This window comes from Aegilops tauschii, chromosome 5, assembly GCF_002575655.3.
Source record: "Aegilops tauschii subsp. strangulata cultivar AL8/78 chromosome 5, Aet v6.0, whole genome shotgun sequence".
NCBI lineage: Eukaryota > Viridiplantae > Streptophyta > Magnoliopsida > Poales > Poaceae > Aegilops > Aegilops tauschii.
The window spans coordinates 488,117,852-488,137,956 of record NC_053039.3 but is presented as its reverse complement, the minus strand read 5'-3'; the positions used below and the strand labels follow the sequence as shown (position 1 = coordinate 488,137,956).

The window sequence follows — 20,105 nt, the reverse complement described above, 5'->3', positions numbered from 1 at the left end:
CCCACATATTTGGAGAATGTTCAATCTCATGGTATTTTTGATAAAAGTGGGTTTGGAGAGGTCATGACTTTAGTTAATGATAATCCCACTATTTTGGAAGAGTGTCAAGTTATGTGATAGCTATTTTGTTATGTGATAGCTATTTTGTTGAATTTGCCTATGATCCTACATGTAATTATTATGAGAGAGGAAAATATGGTTGTAGAAATTTTTATCTTACTAAATTAGCTCTCGTCATGTTGAGATTGCTATCGTCTCTTTCTTCTTCCTTGCATATGCTAATTTTCGTTTGCTATGATAATTTGTTTGCTTATAAAATGCCTATGCATAGGAAGTATGTTAGACTTAGATTTTTTTATCACGTGTTCTATGATGCTCTCTTTGTGCTTTAATTCTTGTCTTTCATGTGAGCATCATTAAAATTATCAATGCCTAGCTAGGGGCGTTAAACGATAGCGCTTGTTGGGAGGCAACCCAATTTTATTTTTGTTCCTGTTTAGTAATAAATAATTCATCTAGCCTCTGGTTATATGTGGTTTTATGTTTTAATTAGTGTTTGTGCCAAGTGAAACCTATAGGATCTTCTTGGATGATAGTTATTTGATCTTGCTGAAAATTCCAGAAACTTTCTGTTCACGAAAACAATTGCTTAAAATCACCAGAACGTGATAAAATATTGATTCCAATTGCAGTAGATAAATAAACAAATTGTCTAGGTCTTACTATTTTGGTAGATTTTTCTGAGTTCCATAAGTTTGCGTTAGTTACAGATTACTACAGACTGTTCTGTTTTTGACAGATTCTGTTTTTCGTGTGTTGTTTGCTTATTTTGATGAATCTATGGCTAGTAAAAGAGATTATAAACCATATATAAGTTTGAATACAGTAGGTTTAACACCAATATAAATAAAGAATGAATTAAATACAGTACCTTGAAGTGGTGTTTTGTTTTCTTTCGCTAACGGAGCTCACGAGATTTTCTGTTGAGTTTTGTGTTGTGAAGTTTTCAAGTTTTGGGTAAAGATTTGATGGATTATGGAACAAGGAGTGGCAAGAGCCTAAGCTTGGGGATGCCCATGGCACCCCAAGATAATCTAAGGACACCAAAAAGCCAAAGCTTGGGGATGCCCCGGAAGGCATCCCCTCTTTCGTCTTCGTCCATCGGTAACTTTACTTGGAGCTATATTTTTATTCACCACATGATATGTGTTTTGCTTGGACCGTCTTGTATGATTTGATTCTTTGCTTTTTAGTTTACCACAATCATCCTTTCTGTACACACCTTTTGAGAGAGACACACATGATTCAGAATTTATTAGAATACTCTATGTGCTTCACTTATATCTTTTGAGCTATAAAGTTTTAGTGCTTCACTTATATCTTTTAGAGCACGGTGGTGGATTTGTTTTATAGAAACTATTGTTCTCTCATGATTCACTTATATTATTTTGAGAGTCCTACAAAACAGCATGGTAATTTTCTTTAATCATAAAAATTAGTCCTAATATAATAGGCATCCAAGATTAGTAAAAAAAATCTTATGAGTGTGTTGAATACCATGAGAAGTTTGATGCTTGATAGTTCTTTTGTGATATGAAGATGGTGATATTAGAGTCATGCTAGTTGAGTGGTTATGAATTTGAGAAATACTTGTGTTAAAGTTTGTGATTCCCGTAGCATGCACGCATGGTGAACAGTTATGTGATGAAGTCGGAGCATGATTTATTTATTGATTGTCTTCCTTATGAGTGGCGGTCGAGGACGAGCGATGGTCTTTTCCTACCAATCTATCCCCCTAGGAGCATGCGCGTAATACTTTGCTTTGATAACTTGTAGATTTTTGCAACAAGTATATGAGTTCTTTATGACTAATGTTGAGTCCATGGATTATACGCACTCTCATCCTTCCACCATTGCTAGCCTCTCTAATACCGCGTACTTTTCACCGGTATCATACACTCACCATATACCTTCCTCAAAACAGCCACCATACCTACCTATCATGGCATTTCCATAGTCATTCCGAGATATATTGCCATGCAACTTACCACTGTTTGGTTTACTATGACACGCTTCATCATTGTCATAACTTCTTTGCGTGATCATGTAGTTGACATCATATTTGTGGCAAAGGCACCATTCATGATTCTTTCATACATGTCACTCTTGATCATTGCATATCCCGGTACATCGCCGGAGGCATTCACATATAGTCATATTTTGTTCTAAGTATTGAGTTGTAATTCTTGAGTTGTAAGTAAATAAAAGTGTGATGATCATCATTATTAGAGCATTGTCCCAAGTGAGGAAAGGATGATGGAGACTATGATTCCCCCACAAGTCAGGATGAGACTCCGGACGAAAAAAAAGAGGCCATAAAAAATGGAAAAAAGGCCCAACTAAAAAAAATGAGAGAAAAAGAGATAAGGGACAATGCTACTATCCTTTTTTCCACACTTGTGCTTCAAAGTAGCACCATGATCTTCATGATAGAGAGTCTCCTATGATATCACTTTCATTTACTAGTGGGAATTTTTCATTATAGAACTTGGCTTGTATATTCCAATGATGGGCTTCCTCAAAATGCCCTAGGTCTTCGTGAGCAAGCGAGTTGGATGCACACCCACTTAGTTTCTTTTGTTGAGCTTTCATATACTTATAGCTCTAGTGCATCGGTTGCATGGCAATCCCTACTCACTCGCATTGATATCTATTAATGGGCATCTCCATAGCCCGTTGATACGACTAGTTGATGTGAGACTATCTTCTCCTTTTTTGTCTTCTCCACAACCACCATTCTATTCCACATATAGTGCTATGTCCATGGCTCACGCTCATGTATTGCGTGAAGATTGAAAAAGTTTGAGAACACCTAAAGTATGAAACAATTGCTTGGCTTGTCATCGGGGTTGTGCATGATTTAAATATTTTGTGTGGTGAAGATAGAGCATAGCCAGACTATATGATTTTGTAGGGATAACTTTCTTTGGCCATGTTATTTTGAGAAGACATAATTGCTTAGTTAGTATGCTTGAAGTATTATTATTTTTATGTTAATATTAAACTTTTATCTTGAATCTTTCGGATCTGAATATTCACCACAAATAAGAGAATTACATTGAAAATTATGCTAAGTAGCATTCCACATCAAAAATTCTGTTTTTATCATTTACCTACTCGAGGACGAGCAGGAATTAAGCTTGGGGATGCTTGATACGTCTCCAACGTATATATAATTTTTTATTGTTCCATGCTATATTATATTCTGTGTTGGATGTTTAATGGGCTTTATTATACACTTTTATATTATTTTTGGGACTGACCTATTAACCGGAGGCCCAGCCCAAATTGCTGTTTTTTTTGCCTATTTCAGTGTTTTGCAGAAAAAGAATATCAAACGGAGTCCAAACGGAATGAAACCTTCGGGAACATGATTTTCGTAACAAACGTGATCCAGAGGACTTGGAGTCTACGTAAAGCAATCAACGAGGAAGGAACGAGGCAGGGGGCGCGCCTACCCCCTGGGCGCGCCCTCCACCCTCGTGGGCCCCTCGTTGCTCCACCGACGTACGTCTTCCTCCTATATATACCTACGTACCCCCAAACCATCAGAGACGGAGCTAAAACCCTATTTCCACCGCCGCAACCTTCTATACCCGTGAGATCCCATCTTGGGGCCTTTTCCGGTGCTCCGCCGGAGGGGGCATTGATCACGGAGGGCTTCTACATCAACACCATAGCCTCTCCGGTGATGTGTGAGTAGTTTACCTCAGACCTTCGGGTCCATAGTTATTAGCTAGATGGCTTCTTCTCTCTCTTTGGATCTCAATACAAAGTTCTCCTCGATCTTATTGGAGATCTATCCGATGTAATATTCTTTTGCGGTGTGTTTGTCGAGATCCGATGAATTGTGGGTTTATGATCAAGTTTATCTATGAACAATATTTGAATCTCCTCTGAATTCTTTTATGTATGATTGGTTATCTTTGCAAGTCTCTTTGAATTATCAGTTTGGTTTGGCCTACTAGATTGATCTTTCTTGCAATGGGAGAAGTGCTTAGTTTTGGGTTCAATCTTGCGGTGTCCTTTCCCAGTGACAGCACGGGCAGCAAGGCACGTATTGTATTGTTTCCATCGAGGATAAAAAGATGGGGTTTATATCATATTGCATGAGTTTATCCCTCTACATCATGTCATCTTACTTAAAGCATTACTCTATTCTTATGAACTTAATACTCTAGAAGCATGCTGGATAGCGGTTGATGTGTGGAGTAATAGTAGTAGATGCAGAATCGTTTCGGTCTACTTGTCACGGACGTGATGCCTATATACATGATCATACCTAGATATTATCATAACTATGCTCAATTCTATCAATTGCTCGACAGTAATTCATTTACCCACCGTAATACTTATGCTCTTGAGAGAAGCCACTAGTGAAATCTATGACCCCGGGGTCTATGTTCCATCATATTAATCTCCCGACAACAAGCTATTTCTGGCGCCGTTTATTTTGCTTTCTTTACTTTTAGTCTTTCTCATAAAAATACCAAAAATATTATCTTATCATATCTATCAGATCTCACTCTCGTAAGTGACCGTGAAGGGATTGACAACCCCTTTATCGCGTTGGTTGCGAGGTTCTTATTTGTTTGTGTAGGTGCGTGGAACTCGCACGTGGTCTCCTACTGGATTGATACCTTGGTTCTCAAAAACTGAGGGAAATACTTACGCTACTTTACTGCATCACCCTTTCCTATTCAAGGGAAAACCAACGCAGTGCTCAAGAGGTAGCAGTACTCCGGAAAATGCCCGAACCTATCCGAAACCTTTCCGGTGTCCAAACACAACCTTCCAATATATCAATCTTTATGTCTCGACCATTTCGAGACTCCTCGTCATGTCCGTGATCACATCCGGGACTCCGAACAACCTTCGGTACATCAAATCACATAACTCATAATACATATCGTCATTGAACGTTAAGCGTGCGGACCCTGCGGGTTCGAGAACTTTGTAGACATGACCAAGACTCATCTCCGGTCAATAACCAATAGCGGAACCTGGATGCTCATATTGGTTCCTACATATTCTATGAAGATCTTTATCGGTCAAACCGCGTAACAACATACGTTGTTCCCTTTGTCATCGGTATGTTACTTGCCCGAGATTCGATCGTCGGTATCATTATACCTAGTTCAATCTCGTTACCGGCAAGTCTCTTACTCGTTCCGTAATGCATCATCCCGCAACTAACTCATTAGTCACATTGCTTGCAAGGCTTATATTGATGTGCATTACCGAGAGGGCCCAGAGATACCTCTCCGACAATCGGAGTGACAAATCCTAATCTCGATCTATGCCAACTCAACAAACACCATCGGAGACACCTGTAGAGCATCTTTATAATCACCCAGTTACGTTGTGACGTTTGATAGCACACTAAGTGTTCCTCCGGTATTCGGGAGTTGCATAATCTCATAGTCATAGGAACATGTATAAGTTATGAAGAAAGCAATAGCAACAAACTAAACGATCATAGTGCTAAGCTAACGGATGAGTCTTGTCAATCACATCATTCTCTAATGGTGTGATCCTGTTCATCAAATGACAACTCATGTCTATGGCTAGGAAACTTAAGCATCTTTGATTAACGAGCTAGTCAAGTAGAGGCATACTAGTGACACTCTGTTTGTCTATGTATTCACACATGTACTAAGTTTCTGGTTAATATAATTCTAGCATGAATAATAAACATTTATCATGATATAAGGAAATATAAATAACAACTTTATTATTGCCTCTAGGGCATATTTCCTTCATTGCGGCCACTTGAGGAAACTCACCTCACGGTGGCGTAGTGGTGCACAAATCATTGAGCAAGTTGTTAATATGTGCACATCACTTGCCAGATATGCATAGTTTTGTAGCCGAATTTGCATAGTTTTGTAGCCAGATATGCATAGTTTTGTAGCCGGATATGTATGCATAGTTTTGTAGTCAGATTTGTATAGTTTTGTAGCTGGATATGTATGCATAGTTTAGTAGCCGGATATGTTTGCATACTTTTGTAGCCGGATTTGCATAGTTTTTATATGCATTGTTGACACTATTTTATTATGTAGCCTTCTCATGAGTGTAGTGTGTTCAAAAAGCTGGAGAATAAAAACTTCACCATGATACAATATTGGTTGAAGTTGAATGGACAACCTAAGTGGAACGTATACATTCCAAGAACGTCAACCAAGACACGGAGGAAGAAACCCGTGACCCAACAAAAAAACCACCCAAGAAGATTAGAAAAGGGTTCCGGGGAAAGTAGTGGGAGGTGGAAAGGGCGAAGTGAGAAGGTGCGACAGTCAAGATGACAGAGAGGTTCGAAGACAACTTGACGAAGAAGGAGGAGACATATGTTAAGCACTCCGACGTCAAGGAGGAAAAAAGGCGGAGATGTTTGACATGTTGATGAAGGCGACCGAAAATAATCTCAAGCTCGAAGAGAAGAGGGCCATGATTGAAGAGAAGAAGGTCGTGCTTGAAGAGGGGAAGATGAAGATCGCAATCACTGTAGAGGACACGAAGATGTTGACCCTTGAAGGTGGCGGATTTGGATGACGACGCAAGAATGATCATGCATGCCATCCGTTTCAAATGTTGCAGTGGCAGAAGGATGGGCTGGAGAGGACGGAGCAGGAGGAGATGGATGCAGCAGAGGAGGCGGCGGATGCGGCCTACACGGTAGCGACAATTGGTTTTTTAATTTCATAAAAGTTAGAAATTCAAGACGCACATCAATCTTTCAAGGATCATCAATCACAACATGACACCGAGATTTGTTGATGATCATTATGCATTTTGATTACACATGCTGATCGTATCACCAACTTTGACTTTAAACAACAACCCCCATGGTGACATATTAGGACATAAATGGGGAGACTATGATTCAAGGATCACATGTGTTCACTAAGTGTTATTTCGTGGTCTCGCAAATAGACCAGCTTGATTTGAGCCTTGCTTCGCTACACCCCTCCCCGGTATACCCACCTCCACACGTGACACGTACTAGGTTTTTTTTGCATGGTATGTGGCACGTACTAGTTGTACGTAGACATACACAAACCGGTGCACCCCCCACCCCCGCATCATCGGCTCAGCCCATTTTCATTATTTTTCAACCTTCAATAAATGTCGCGAGTGGTGAGGTTCGAACTCAAAATCTCTCTGTTTCCTTCGAACACAGCAACTAACTCAGCCGGCTCACCTCATATGTTTAGTAATACTTCTTTTCCTTCTTATTTTCTGTGCTTCCGGACTCTGTTTTTTTTGTTTTTTGTTTGACCGGGTTTTTTATCGGTTTTACTCCGGTTTATGTTTTCTGTTTTCTTATTACCTTTTCTTCTTTTTACCTCGGTCCTGGGCCTGGCCCATTTATTTTTATTTTCCTTTTTTAACCTTCAAAAAATAGGTGCGTGAGGTAGGATTCAAACTCTCAACCTCTTGGTTTACTTCCACCGCTATAACCAATTAGGAGTCTGGGACAACTCACTTGTTATGCCTAGTTACTTCTTTTACTCTTCTTGTTGTGCATTTTCTTAATATGTTTTTTTTTGTTTTGTTTGTCTTTTTTTCTTTGATTTTACTCGTTTTTCATTTTTATTTATTCTTCTTCTTTTTCTCTGTTCTTTTATTTTTACCTAAATTCGTGAACATCTTCTTAAATTCATGAAAAAAATCAAATCCGTGAACCTTTTTTCAAATTAATGAATGCTTTTTTAATATCATAATTTTTTATCAAAATCGTGATTTTTTTTGTCCAATTGACGCAACCAGTTCGGTTTTTCGGGTCACAAAAAATTTCGGTTTCATAAAAATACAAACCGATCGGTTTCTATACAACAAGAAAACCAAATTTTATTTGAAAGAAAATTCGGTCCGGTCAATGGTTTGACCGAACAAAACCGAAGTTTAGGCAAACCCTCTGCTACACGTTTTGGCACGTGGCAGGTTCAGACAAATTTGATGGGTGAGCAGCTGCCTTTATAGTCTTTCACACGCTTCTTTCCTCAAGAGCAATCTGAGGTGGTACTAAACCAAAACGTGTAGGTGGAAAAAAACGGAGATGAGAACAGGACAAATAGGTTTAGACAGGTGTGTCAGGCAGCTGGGCTGGGGCGCTGGGATATGCAATACAATGCCGCTGGGATTTTTTTTAAATAATATGTATTTTCCGTTTTCTAGGTATTTTCGCTTAATCAAGTGTAAAAATCAAAGTTACCAAATGAATTCCGGTTCTATAGATTTAATGACCAAAATAAACACTGAAAATGTTGGTTTCGGTCCCTGTTCTTTCGGTGCGGTACATCGTTTTTCGGTTAATACGCCCACCCTTACTTCCTGCCTCCTTCCGTGTAACTAGACAGGGTGGGACAACGTGTTGCCTATAGGTATATACATGCATGCTGCAACAAAAAGTCCAAAAGTACTTTAGGCCTTGCATGCAAGTGATCAGCTTGGCCAATGGAATTGACGTCCCAGCCACACGCGCGGTGGTCAGTGCATATGGCATAAATTTTCTAACACCAGCACAAAAAAGTAAATTTTGTCTTTTTAGTTTTGGTATCGGTGCGGTCTTCGGTTTGCTGGTTTTTATGCCCACCCCTAGCTCCAAGGAGGAAAAAAAGTTCACGAAATTAAAAGAGTTCATCTATTTGAATGTTTTTTCATGAATTTGAACAAAATTCATCGATTTGAAAAAAAATTCATGAACTAAATACCTTTTTCACAAGAGTCCGCCCAACTGAGCCGGTCCATTGTGTCCGTTTGTGAGCACTTTTCTTGGCATCCTTCAGATGAACCTAATTTTATTTCATTAGCTTATATGCCCAATTCAAAGGACCATGCCAAGTTGTTTTAGTTTCCGACAAACTCCGCATTTTCTGGAGTTTTCTCGGTCCAAAAGAGACCGATAAAGGCCAGACGTGTCGTAACTTGCATACGGTGTCGGAAATTGTTCAAACCTAATATGGATGCCTACCATGTGTATGCCCACATGATAGGGAAAAGGTTGAGGTCATTTGATGGATGTCAAAAACTAAACCATATTCAACGTAGGGTGTTTGGTAGCCCAGAAGGCTCCGTCTAAGAGCCCATTGTTTCTCAACATCCTTGAAATGATGCTAACTTTTTTTTCATGGCCTTCTATGAACAATTTAAGGCACCATGCCAAGTTGTTTTGGTTTTTGATAAATCCTATATTTTCTAGAGTTTTCTCGATCAAAAAGAGGCCGATAAATGACTGGATGTGTCGCAACTTGCATACGATGTTGAAAATCGTTCAAACCTGACATGGATGCCTACCATGGGCATACCACCTTCATGCAAAAGTTGGGTTCATTTTAAGAATGTCCAAAACTAGACCATGTTCAACGGAGGGTGTCCGGGCAGGCCCGAAGGCTCCGTCTGAGAGCACGTTGTTTCTCGACATCCTTGAAATGGCCCCTTTTTTTCATGGTCTCGTATGACCAATTCAAGGCACCATGCCAATTTAAGGCACGAAGTTTTGTATATTTTAAAATTTTAAATTGTGTATGAAAATTCTATAATCTTGAACACATTTTCAAAAAATTGTTAACAAATTGCCAACAATTGATGTTGTGCACAAATTGCAAACCACATACTTTGTTTTGAAAATTTATCAACATTTTTCGAAGCCCAAACATTTCTTAAATTAGTGAAAAAAATTCAATAACATTTTCCAAATTTATAAACAATATTTGAACACAAGAACACTTTTTGGTGTTCCAAAAATATTTCATATTAGAAAACAGGTTTCAAAACAAATAATAAAGTTCAAAAAGGAGAAAAATGAATTAATGATAAAATAAAATAAAATGAAAGAATAGAATAGAAAAAACAATTACACTCAGACCTTGGCCCAACTAGGCAACGACATCGCTTCCGTCGTGTGACTATTGGGCCGGTCCAAGCAGTTGCGGCATTCAAAAAAGTTCGCCAATTTGGAAAAAAAATGTTCATGATTTTTTTAAAAAAATCACGGGTTCTTAAAAAGTTTGTAATAGTTATAAAGCGTTCATGAATTTGGAAAAACGTTCACGGATTTGAAAACAAAGTTTGCGAAGTTAAGAAATCGTTCACAGTTTTGAAAAGTTCACGGATTTAATAAAAAACAAATATTGTTTTAAAATGATTCGAGATTTGTTTTAAGAAATAAAATAAAAAAATAAAAAATAGATAAAAGCAAAAAAGAAGGAATACGGGACAAACGAAAAACCCACAAATTTTAAAAAATGTTCATGTTTCAAAAGATGTTTGGAAATTTGAATTTTTTACATGTTCTAAATTTTTTCTCAAATTTAAGAAAACATTTCTGTTTTTAAAAAATCATAATTTCAAGAACTATTCATCATTTGAAAATTTTGCTCAAATAGCACATGAATTTGGTAACAAGGAACTGTAAGGGCTGCTTTGATTCAAGGGGATTTCATAAGATTTTCAGAGGATTAGAGTCCTTAGGAATTTGTTTCTATGTTGGTCGTTTGATTCTTACAATTAATTTTATAGAATTGTTTTTGTAAAGAATCATTTGTACTACATTTCATAAATAATCGAACATTCACTACAACCTCTTTTTAGTACATTTTCTTTGTTTTCTCCATGGCATCAGACACTCTCTGGTATGCCATAGGATACAAGTAGGCACGTCACTCCAGTTCTATATATTTTTTCTTCTTGTTCTCGCGTTTTCAATTTCCTGAGAATCAAAGAGGCCCTAAGGACAACTCCAACCGGCCGATGCAAACAGACAAATTTTTTTTGCCCGCTCCTCCTCCAGCGCATGGCCCTTCCACTCGGCGAGGTACGCGTTCTCCTCCTCCATCGCGCCCAGCCAAACGGGCGGCGCAGAGACCCACTCCCATACGACCCACCCACTGGTATGTGTCCACCACTGGCGCGTGTGCGAGCGGTGTTGGTGGTGACGGCGGTGGCGATGGGTAGACTTGGTCACGGGCTGCCGAAAGCTGGAGCACCTCCTCTAGGCCAAGCCATCGGCGTCCTCCTCGTGTTGGGACTCCTCGATGGCGCGCTGGATCGCCTCCTCCAGTGCCTTTAGGAATGTCGCCTCCTCGTCCTCGTCCTCATGCCTCACCGCCGACAGTGGTGGTGGAGGGCAAGCGTCGATCTGGACGGCGGTGCACGTCATCCTCAGTCGCGAACTAGACATCCCAGTTCAAGGAGTGGGGCGCGTACGCTGGATCATGGCGTTGCTCCGGCATGAGGAGAGCACGCCGGTTGCGGATCTCGGCCGTGCGCGCGCTCAGATTGCGGCACGGCCGACACCGGAATGTGTTGGGGGTCGAGGTGCCAGTCGTGCAAGAGGTTAACGTCCGGCCACGGCAGCGGGACACGGTACTCCCAGTGGTACCGCGTGCGGTGCACCGGGATGTACAGCCGGTCGCGTGGCTGTGATGTCCCCTCCCCCTATTGTGGTGCCAAGGTGAAGTTGGCGGGCCTCGCGATGAGCCCACCTTTGTGATTGTGCTTGCCATGCTTGCCACCTTTGCTGAAGAAGTCCCTCGCTATGTTGGCGGACTAGGGTTTGTGTCGGCTACCAAGGGAACACGCATGGTCAGATGTGGACTGGAGTGAGAAAGGAGAAATGGGTGAGGCCGCCCCCTTTCCCCCGCGCTTGCCATTTAAAAAGGACGTGGCCTGGACAATTCCAGTGGCTGCCGTGCGGGTCACGACCGCAATGGTGGTTGATTGACCAACACGCGTGCCCGAGGCGGACACCAAAAGGATGCGCGACGGCGTCCATCTCATGTCCTCCTTGTAGACACAAATCAAAAGATAAGTTTGAGCTGAAATGCGTTCAGACGGACGCCGAACATAAGTGATTTGGATTTGCGTCTGCGCATTGGGCTGGCGTTTCTGTCCAGACATGCGCGGATCAAAGGTGTCGTGCGTTGGAGTTGCCATAAGGATAATCATTATGATAGACTACAAAGACCCTAGCTTGTGCAATCTATCAGAAATGATGGCAAGGTTATTATGGTCCGAAGTCGCAACAAGTTTATTCGGTACATCAAAACGGTATCGAGCCATGCATACGGCACGATGCTACTGGAAACTACTGTACATATGGGATGCCAAGAAGTTCGATCCTCAGAGCTTTTCAAGGACATCACGCATGGCCGCGCGCGGCCTACACACGGCCTCCAAAGCCACGGACTTGGGCATGGTGATCCCCACCCCCTCCGTCATGTCCACCTCCACGCCGTCCACCCGTTCCCAGTCGAAGCACTGCACCAGCGTCCCCAGAACCACCCCGACCGTCTGCAGCGCCAGCGTCTCGCCGGGGCACCTCCGCCGCCCCATCCCGAACGGCATCAGCAGCCCGTCGCCCTTGCCGTCCTCGAACCGCTCCGGCCGGAACGCCGTCGGGTCCTCCCACACGGCCGGGTCCCTGTGGATGGCGTACGCGTTCACGATCAGCATGGTGCCGCTCGGCACGTCGTAGCCGCCGACCTTGCAGTCGGCGGAGGACTCGTGCGGCAGCAGCAGCGGCGCCGCCGGGTACAGGCGTAGCGTCTCGTTGATGATGCACCGGAGGTAGCTGAGGCGGGGCACGTCGTCGGCGGTGACCATGCGGGAGGTCCCAATGGACGCGTCCATCTCGGCCTGCGCCTTCTTCAGCGCCGCCGGGTGGTTCAGCAGGAGCGACATCGACCATTCGATCGTGCTTGAGGTGGTCTCCGTTCCGGCCACAAACATATTCTGCAGTGAATTATTGGAGAGAATTAATTTTAGTATATTCTTGTACGTAGAATATTGGAAGCAGATTCATAAAAAAACCGGAATAGATAAATCCCAAACGTTTAAATTTTAAGTATGGTATAATTCGAACCCTTTTCATGGCAACTTTAGTTAAAGCGAGGTTGACAAACCTGGCAATTTTCTGATAAAAAACGAACTGGGACAAAGTTGTTATGTGTTAACAACTAAAGTTGTCACCTCGCAGCAACTAAAGTTGCTATCGAAAAACATTCAGGATGACATGCTTAAATTCCGAACGTTCGAAATTTATGGGGGTAAAAAAAATCAAAGATTTAGTAGAATACTGCACAGATCCTACGAAGGCAAAGAGAGCCTGAACTTCAAGTAGTCGAGAGTGGGAAAAGGCCAAAATTACTAGACATAAAACATGTGGGAAGTGGGATTCATCCAGCTAAGTGACATGGCCGTGTTACTCGCCTTGCCAGTGCCTTGTCCTACCTACCTCCTACGTTGAGTGACCACTATCTGATTAGATATATGATGAGATAGATAATCAAAAGTGGAGTACTGGACTAACACAATGACTCTGGTCGAGTTGTTGCTATCTGGTGACTTAAACGAGTGAGATGTCTACTGAGATGATGCCAAATTGCCAATGTCCTTAATGAAGAAACTGACAATCAAACTACTCGGTTTTGTGAGAGGCATAAAAAAAGTGTAAAGAGGGAGGGACTCACCGCGCACAGAGCGATGATCATCTGATCGGTGTACAGCTCCGGCTCTGTCTTCTGCAGAGTGAGGAGCACGGCGATCATGCTCTTCTTCTCGCCATCGTCGCCGCCCTCCTCCATCCTCCGCCGCTCGGCGTCGATGAGCCGGTGGAGGAAGGCGTCCCTCCTGCTCACCGTGGCCAGGATCCTGCTCCTCACGCCGGACACGTCGAACCACCGCATCACCGGCAGGTAGTCCCACACGTTGGCCGCGCCGATGAGCGGGATGATCTCGTCCACCACCTGCTTGAACTCCTGCGCCTCCAGGGACATGTCCGTGTCGCCGTCCGCCTCCGACCGGGTCCCCTTGGTCCGCGCGATGGTCTCCATGAGCACGCTGAGGGAGAGCTCGAACAGGCTCCGCTTGAGCTCCACCCGCGCGGCGCCGTCGCCGCCGGGGGACGCCGCGGCGGCGCGGCACAGGCGGCGCGCCATGGCGCGCACCTCGGCGGCGATGACGCCGGACATGCCGGCGACGCGGTGCGCGGAGAGCAGCCGCACGGCGGCGACGCGGCGGAGGTTGCGCCAGTGCGGGCCGTAGCTGGAGCTGACGAGCGAGGTGCCGCCGTAGGAGACGAGCATCTGCGAGGGGAACTGGGGCCGGTTGGCGAAGGCCACGTCGTGGTCCGTGAAGCACTCCCTGGCGCACGCCGGCGAGGACACCACCACGGCGTTGCGCGCGCCGAGCCGCAGCGAGAAGACCGGCCCGAGGCGCGCCCCGAGGCGGCACAGCGCGGCGTGCAGCGGCTTCTCCACGAGGTGGAGGTGGCCGAAGAACGGGACGGCCGGGGGGCTCGGCGGGAGGTGCACGGCGCCCTTGCTGCCATTGCTCTTCCTGCCCAGAATGTAGTGGAGCAGGAAGAGGAAGGCGAAGGAGAGGACGGCAATGTATGCCTTATCCATGGCTGACCGTCCGTGGTCTGTGGGGAAGTGATGGATGCTCTGAGCCTCTGATGTGTCTGTCTTGAGGTCGCGGACTGATTGGATGTATGTGCATTCTGCATGGCGGGCCTATATATCACGCGCCGCGCCGGGTCCCCATGGCATGGCTTGGCTTGCCTTGCGGTGCAGCTTAAGCTGCATAAATACGCCATGGCTGACGTCCATGGCGATGGAGTTTAGCACCCATGCCAGGTTGGTTAGAACTGATGATAGAATTATTTGGCGTGCCATGTCTTGTTCCCCGCGCGGCGCTGGATCCAGACCCCTTCCTTCCGAATGCAAAAGGCCAACTCGAATTGGGGTTCTGCATCTTGCGACCTTTCCTTCCGAAACAAGAAACTCTGATGGATTAAAATAGAAAAAAAGCTCTGACGTAGTTGTCCACTCACTGACTTTGTGAGCAGGTTCGTTTACTTGCAGAGTATACAAGTGATGATATTATTAAGCAGAGTACCTCCTGCAAATGCAATCACTTCCCATCTGTAATTGTATAAGCCGGCCCGTCGCGGTCCTGCATGGACAGCTTTTCTCGTGCCCAGCCAGCCAACCAAAAGCGAGCCCCACACAGAGGCCAAAAAACGTGCCGAGGTGGGACTCAATCTCTGGCTACCAGTCTCCACAGCTGACCGAGTTAATTGTTTCAGCCAGGACCCAGTGCAACGGAAAGCCAATCGCCGATGCTGGCCATCACTCGTCGGGAGACTTAGGCCAACTCCACCGTGCGACCTCAAACGAATGTCCGTTTTGTCCGGATTCTGTTCATTTGGATAGGGCAATGGGATCGTGTCCGGGCGTGTCCTGGGATGCGGTGGCCGCGCGCCCAGCGCGCGGCCGCATCCGTTTGCCCCATCCTGTCCGCGTCTATTTTAAAAAAAGAACAACTTTTAAATGCCAAGCCCTAGTTCATCAGGCCAGCGGCCCAGTTCATCACGCCCGCAACAAAGCCAGCGGTCTACACGTTCATCGCCGGCATCAGCCAGCGGCCGGCAGCACAGCCAGCCTCCAAAATGAATAGTTGTCCTCGCCGGCAACACAGCAAGCGGCCGGCAACACAGCAAGCGGCCGGCAACACAGCCGGCCATCAAAATGAATGTTTTTCTCGCCGGCACACTGCCAGCGGCCCAGCGGGCGGGCGGCACCCATGCCAGCCTCCAAAAAAGAACGGCCACGGCCGATCGGACGACCTAATTCAGGCCTTTGGCGTCGAGCATCTCCTTCTGCCTGGCCTCGAACCAGGCCCTCGTCTTCTCGCTCATCTTCGACAAGTTCACGCTCATGATCGCAAGGGCCACCTCCTTCGCTTTGGTGGCGGCATTGGTGGCCTCGATGTTGAGCTGCCTCTGCCTGGCCTTGACGTTGTCGGCCTCGATGTCGAGCTGCCTTTACCGGGCCGCCTCCTTCATGTCGAGCTGCCTTTGCCGGGCCGCCTCCTTCATGTCGATCTTCCTCTTCTTGGCCGCCTCCTCCATCTCAAGCTTCTTCCTTTGAAGGTCTAGGTATTGCTTCATTTGCTCGTCCTTGCTTTGCCGCTTCTTCTCGCCCCTCACATCCTTTTGAGACATCATGCCATGCAAAGTGTCATGCAATGCCATGGATGAGGCATCACGTATGTCGTCAACCTTGGAGTTGGTCTTGCCCCTCGGCCTCTTCAACGCCTCGCCATCTCCACCTCCGGCAGACTTGGCCGTCTTCAGTCCTCTCTTCCTTTGTGGTTCACGGTATTGGTCCTTGAACTTAGGGCAATTGTTGATGATCGTCCAACAATGCGTAAGAGTGAATGGCTTGTCATTGTGCCGGGCCTTGAATGCCTCCAAAGATTGAAATGCCTACACCACATGATCAACAACAAGTGAACATGCAAACATATACACGGCCGAAGTCTCATGGCCGTAGCAAGGAAAGGGCTAGGAAGAGGAGAGCATACCATGTGCCCAACGCCGAGACCACTCACGGGCCGTGCTTCAACACTCTCAAATGCGGCACAATACTTGTTGCACTCTTGTTGGATGAACAACCACCTCTTTTGAATAGAGCCGATGCCACGGTTGCTTGTAATTTGGTAGGGCTCAAACATCTTCCTTTCATGGAATGTTTTGTGGACTCTCGTCCAAAAAACAATGACCTTTTGTTTGCGCGCCATTCCTCGGATCTTGGCTAATCTCCATCCAAGCTTGGAAATCAACTTGTCCTCATCTTGTGTATATGAACCCGTGCGAATGCTCTTCCTCTTCTTTTGTGCTTCCGCTCTTTGGTGAGCTCGTCGATGAACAATGGCTCGCCACTAATATCAACGTCATTGCCTTCTTCTTCATCACCATCACCTTCGACATAGATGTCATCGTCTTCATGCCACGAGTCACCATGGTCATAGTCAGCACGGTCGTCGGCCTCTTCATCAGGGACGTACTGGGCGCGACCATCCTGACTTTGGGTCTCGTCGGGGTCGTAGGCACGGCCATGCCCACCCTTGAAGATCACGTCCTCCATGTACTGGCTGTAGAAGGGGTCGTCGACCGTTGGCGTTGGTGTTGGCATTCCGTCAAACAAGACGCGGGGGGGCGGCATGGTGCCCGTGAACAGTGCCCGTGCTTGCTTTCTTTGCATCTCGACGGCCGGCCGGCCGCCGCTGCTGGACCCAGGCGTGACGTTGAGGTCGATGACGGCCGCGGGGTGCGATGTGGACGGCGCGAACAAGCCCACGTCCGACGACCCCGAGAAACGGGTCTGGCCGTCGTGCCTTGGCGGAGGAAAGCCGGGTGACATGGGCGTGGTCCGCGACGTCGGCGACTGGCAGTGCGGAGGCCGGGCGACCGATGAGCCTATGCTCGCCGGGCCGACAGCCGCTGCAGGGAACCCGGCAGGACGGCCCATGCCAAGCATGAGGAGGGCGTGCGCTTTGTTGACGAGGTCCTCCTTCTCGTCGACCGCGGCCTTGCGCCGCGCGTCCTCCATCTCATCGCGCTGGGCGGCGAACTTGGCCGCGGCGGCATTGACCTTGACGACCGCTCTCCGTTCCCTCCTCTTCGCCGATTCCGCATCCTACTTGGCGATCTTCTCCGGCGTGCACTCCAACCACGGCTTCCTTGGCGCCTTGGCCGCCTTCTTCTTCACCTTTGTGGGTGGGTCGACGGCCAGGCCGCCGGAATTCGGCGGGGCGTCGGCCATGGACGGGGGAGAGAGGGGGCGGCGGGAGGGACGTGGGAGGGTTTGGGAAATGGCGCCAAATGGGGCATGGGGGGGTTTGGTTTCTCCCACCGACAGGCGGGCCAGGGGAGGATAAGCGTGCGCGTCCCGCCCGTCCGCGCGCTGTCCGTTTCACCCCAAAACCGGCGCAAACTTGGGCCGGGGATGGGTCGAAAGCGAACACAAAGCGGACAAAAGTCCGTTTGCGCCCACGTGCTGGGCCATCTGGTTTGCCTGTTTTACCCCAAACGGACGGGGGCGGACATGATAGGGTCGCGCGGTGGAGTTGGCCTTACCTGCCGGCATATGTTGTCTACGACGATTTCTGCCAGCAGCGTCACCGTCACCGCCGCGGCCTAGACACGCCATCGCTAGTGTGTGCTCTCCCTTGCGCAAAGGACCACCACAAGTTAAGCAGGTTTATCCATAGGACGCGTCTAGTGGGTGGCCTGCTGCCCACTAATGCGATCGAGCGGCCGGCCTGAAAAGGTAAGGCTCTGTCCCCCATGCTCCAGAAAAGGAAGCACAGACAGCCACCAAAACCGATCAGATCGATCGGCCAGTCGCGATACACCCGCGCTCCCACGTGGCCAGCCTGTCCCCCACGCCCACTCGCCCCCACGCCCCATCTATACCTACCCAGCGCCTCCCACGCCTCCCACGCTGCTCGCCCCAACGAACCGACGCTGCCTTCTTCTTCTCCATGAAAGAAGGGATCCAAGGCCTTCCTTCCTCCTCCTATACAGCCGCCATGAGAGCCCGAAAGTAGAAGAAGCTGCTGCTTCAAAAAAGAAGATCTAAGGGCAGGGTGGTCAGAGCAATACCAGACAGCAACATCGTGTAGGTAATCCCCCTCTGCCCCTCTTTACTTCCCCCCTTCTTCTACTGCATATATAGGCATATGTAAACCCCCTTCTCCATGAATCTAGTACAAATCCATGGAGAAGCTGCTACAAAAAAGAGGTCGATCTGGCAAATCACCCCACCCTCCCCCCATGAGTGTCATATCTGCAACTGAAAACAAGTACCACGAATTACTGTGCAACTAACATGGATAGAAGCCTACTATTTCCTGGTTTGTGCAACTAAACACAAGTCATTTTGGTTTAGTTGCACAACTTCCTAGTTGCACACTAAACATGGTTTGAGACCAACTTTACTGAGCATGTTTTCTAACATGCATGCCACCCAAGTTTCCCCCGCCTAGATGTGTTAAACAAGCCAACTAAAGCAAGTTCTCTGGCCAACTAAAACATTATTCTAGCCAACTCAACATGCATTATAGCCAACGAAAAATGCATAAATGTGCAACTGAACATGCATCCCAGCCAACTGAACCTGTATTCTGGCAACTCAGCATGCATGCTAGGCAAATTGAACATGTATCCTGAACATATATCCTGTTTTCTGAGTGAACACTATAGAAAACCTGAAGTATATGTGCAATAAAAACATGTATCCTGGCCAATTGAACATGCATGCTGGCCAACTGAATATGCATCCTGACCAACTGAAACATCTATTCTAGCCAAATGAACACATTGACTGTCCAATTGGACATGCGTGCTGACCAATTGAAAATATGCATCCTGGCCAACCGAGACATCTATTCTAGCCAAAACCAAAAATCTATAGTACGACAACAAAAACACAAGAACTTTTGTCCATACCTAATGAATCCATAAACCATATTAAAATAATCACGCATATATTCTTGTTCCACACATATATTCTGGTCCCACACCTATTGCAAAGCTATAGTGTAAAAAATATGTTCAATATACTAGAAGTAAAAACAGAAACGGCGATGGAAAACATATATATATATAATCTGTCATCCAATTCTTCTTTCTTCTTTCACCTGGATTTTCCATCTCAATTGTGGCATCAAATTATGTCCAAATTATGTGCAGAAAAATCTGAATCAACTCCTTGCCAAACAGAAAACCTGCGGACCATTGCAACAAACAGAGGAAAAAGTCAGAAAAACTCTATAGTAAAAAAAGTCATGTTCTTGCCAGCTATTTACTGCAAACTGTGCAATAACATAACAACTCTGTGCAAACAAAAAAATGCATACCTGTTATAATAAAGATTCTGCTATAGACATGATGCTTTTGCAACTAAGATTGTCATAATGGTGTGCAACTGGCTATTTACTAAGTTTTTAGGTTGTTTGAAACACTCTTTCATGATTAAACTGATGACATCACTTCCTTCTTTTTTATGTGCAGGGGGTGTGTGGCAGCAGCCAAAAAAGGAAAAAAGATGCTTGATCTCAATGAGTTGCCTCCTGATCTCAATGAGCTTCCTCATGATATGGATCAGCAGCAAACCAGCATAACACAAGGAAATTGGACAGAAAATGGGTGATCTGTTTACTACACACAGACAAGTCGTGGGCCTAACCCT

The 20,105-nt window shown here is 45.9% G+C and overlaps 1 protein-coding gene across 1 annotated transcript; it reads right to left on the bottom strand.

The window, feature by feature from the left end:
* Positions 1-12,047: 12,047 nt before the first annotated feature.
* Positions 12,048-14,620, bottom strand: LOC109779909 (cytochrome P450 81Q32). Its single transcript, XM_020338516.4, has 2 exons — positions 13,536-14,620; positions 12,048-12,798 (listed from the first exon to the last, which is right to left on the bottom strand). The coding sequence occupies exons 1-2, from the start codon at positions 14,469-14,471 to the stop codon at positions 12,187-12,189; spliced, it is 1,548 nt and encodes a 515-aa protein (XP_020194105.1). The 5' UTR covers positions 14,472-14,620; the 3' UTR covers positions 12,048-12,186.
* Positions 14,621-20,105: the final 5,485 nt, after the last annotated feature.

Bases quoted from the DNA above. Each gene is read 5' to 3' on its own strand.
- LOC109779909 (XM_020338516.4), bottom strand. From the start codon at position 14,471: ATGGATAAGGCATACATTGCCGTCCTCTCCTTCGCCTTCCTCTTCCTG. The intron at 12,799-13,535 runs GTGAGTCCCTCC...AATTCACTGCAG, and splicing joins TGATCATCGCTCTGTGCGCG to AATATGTTTGTGGCCGGAAC.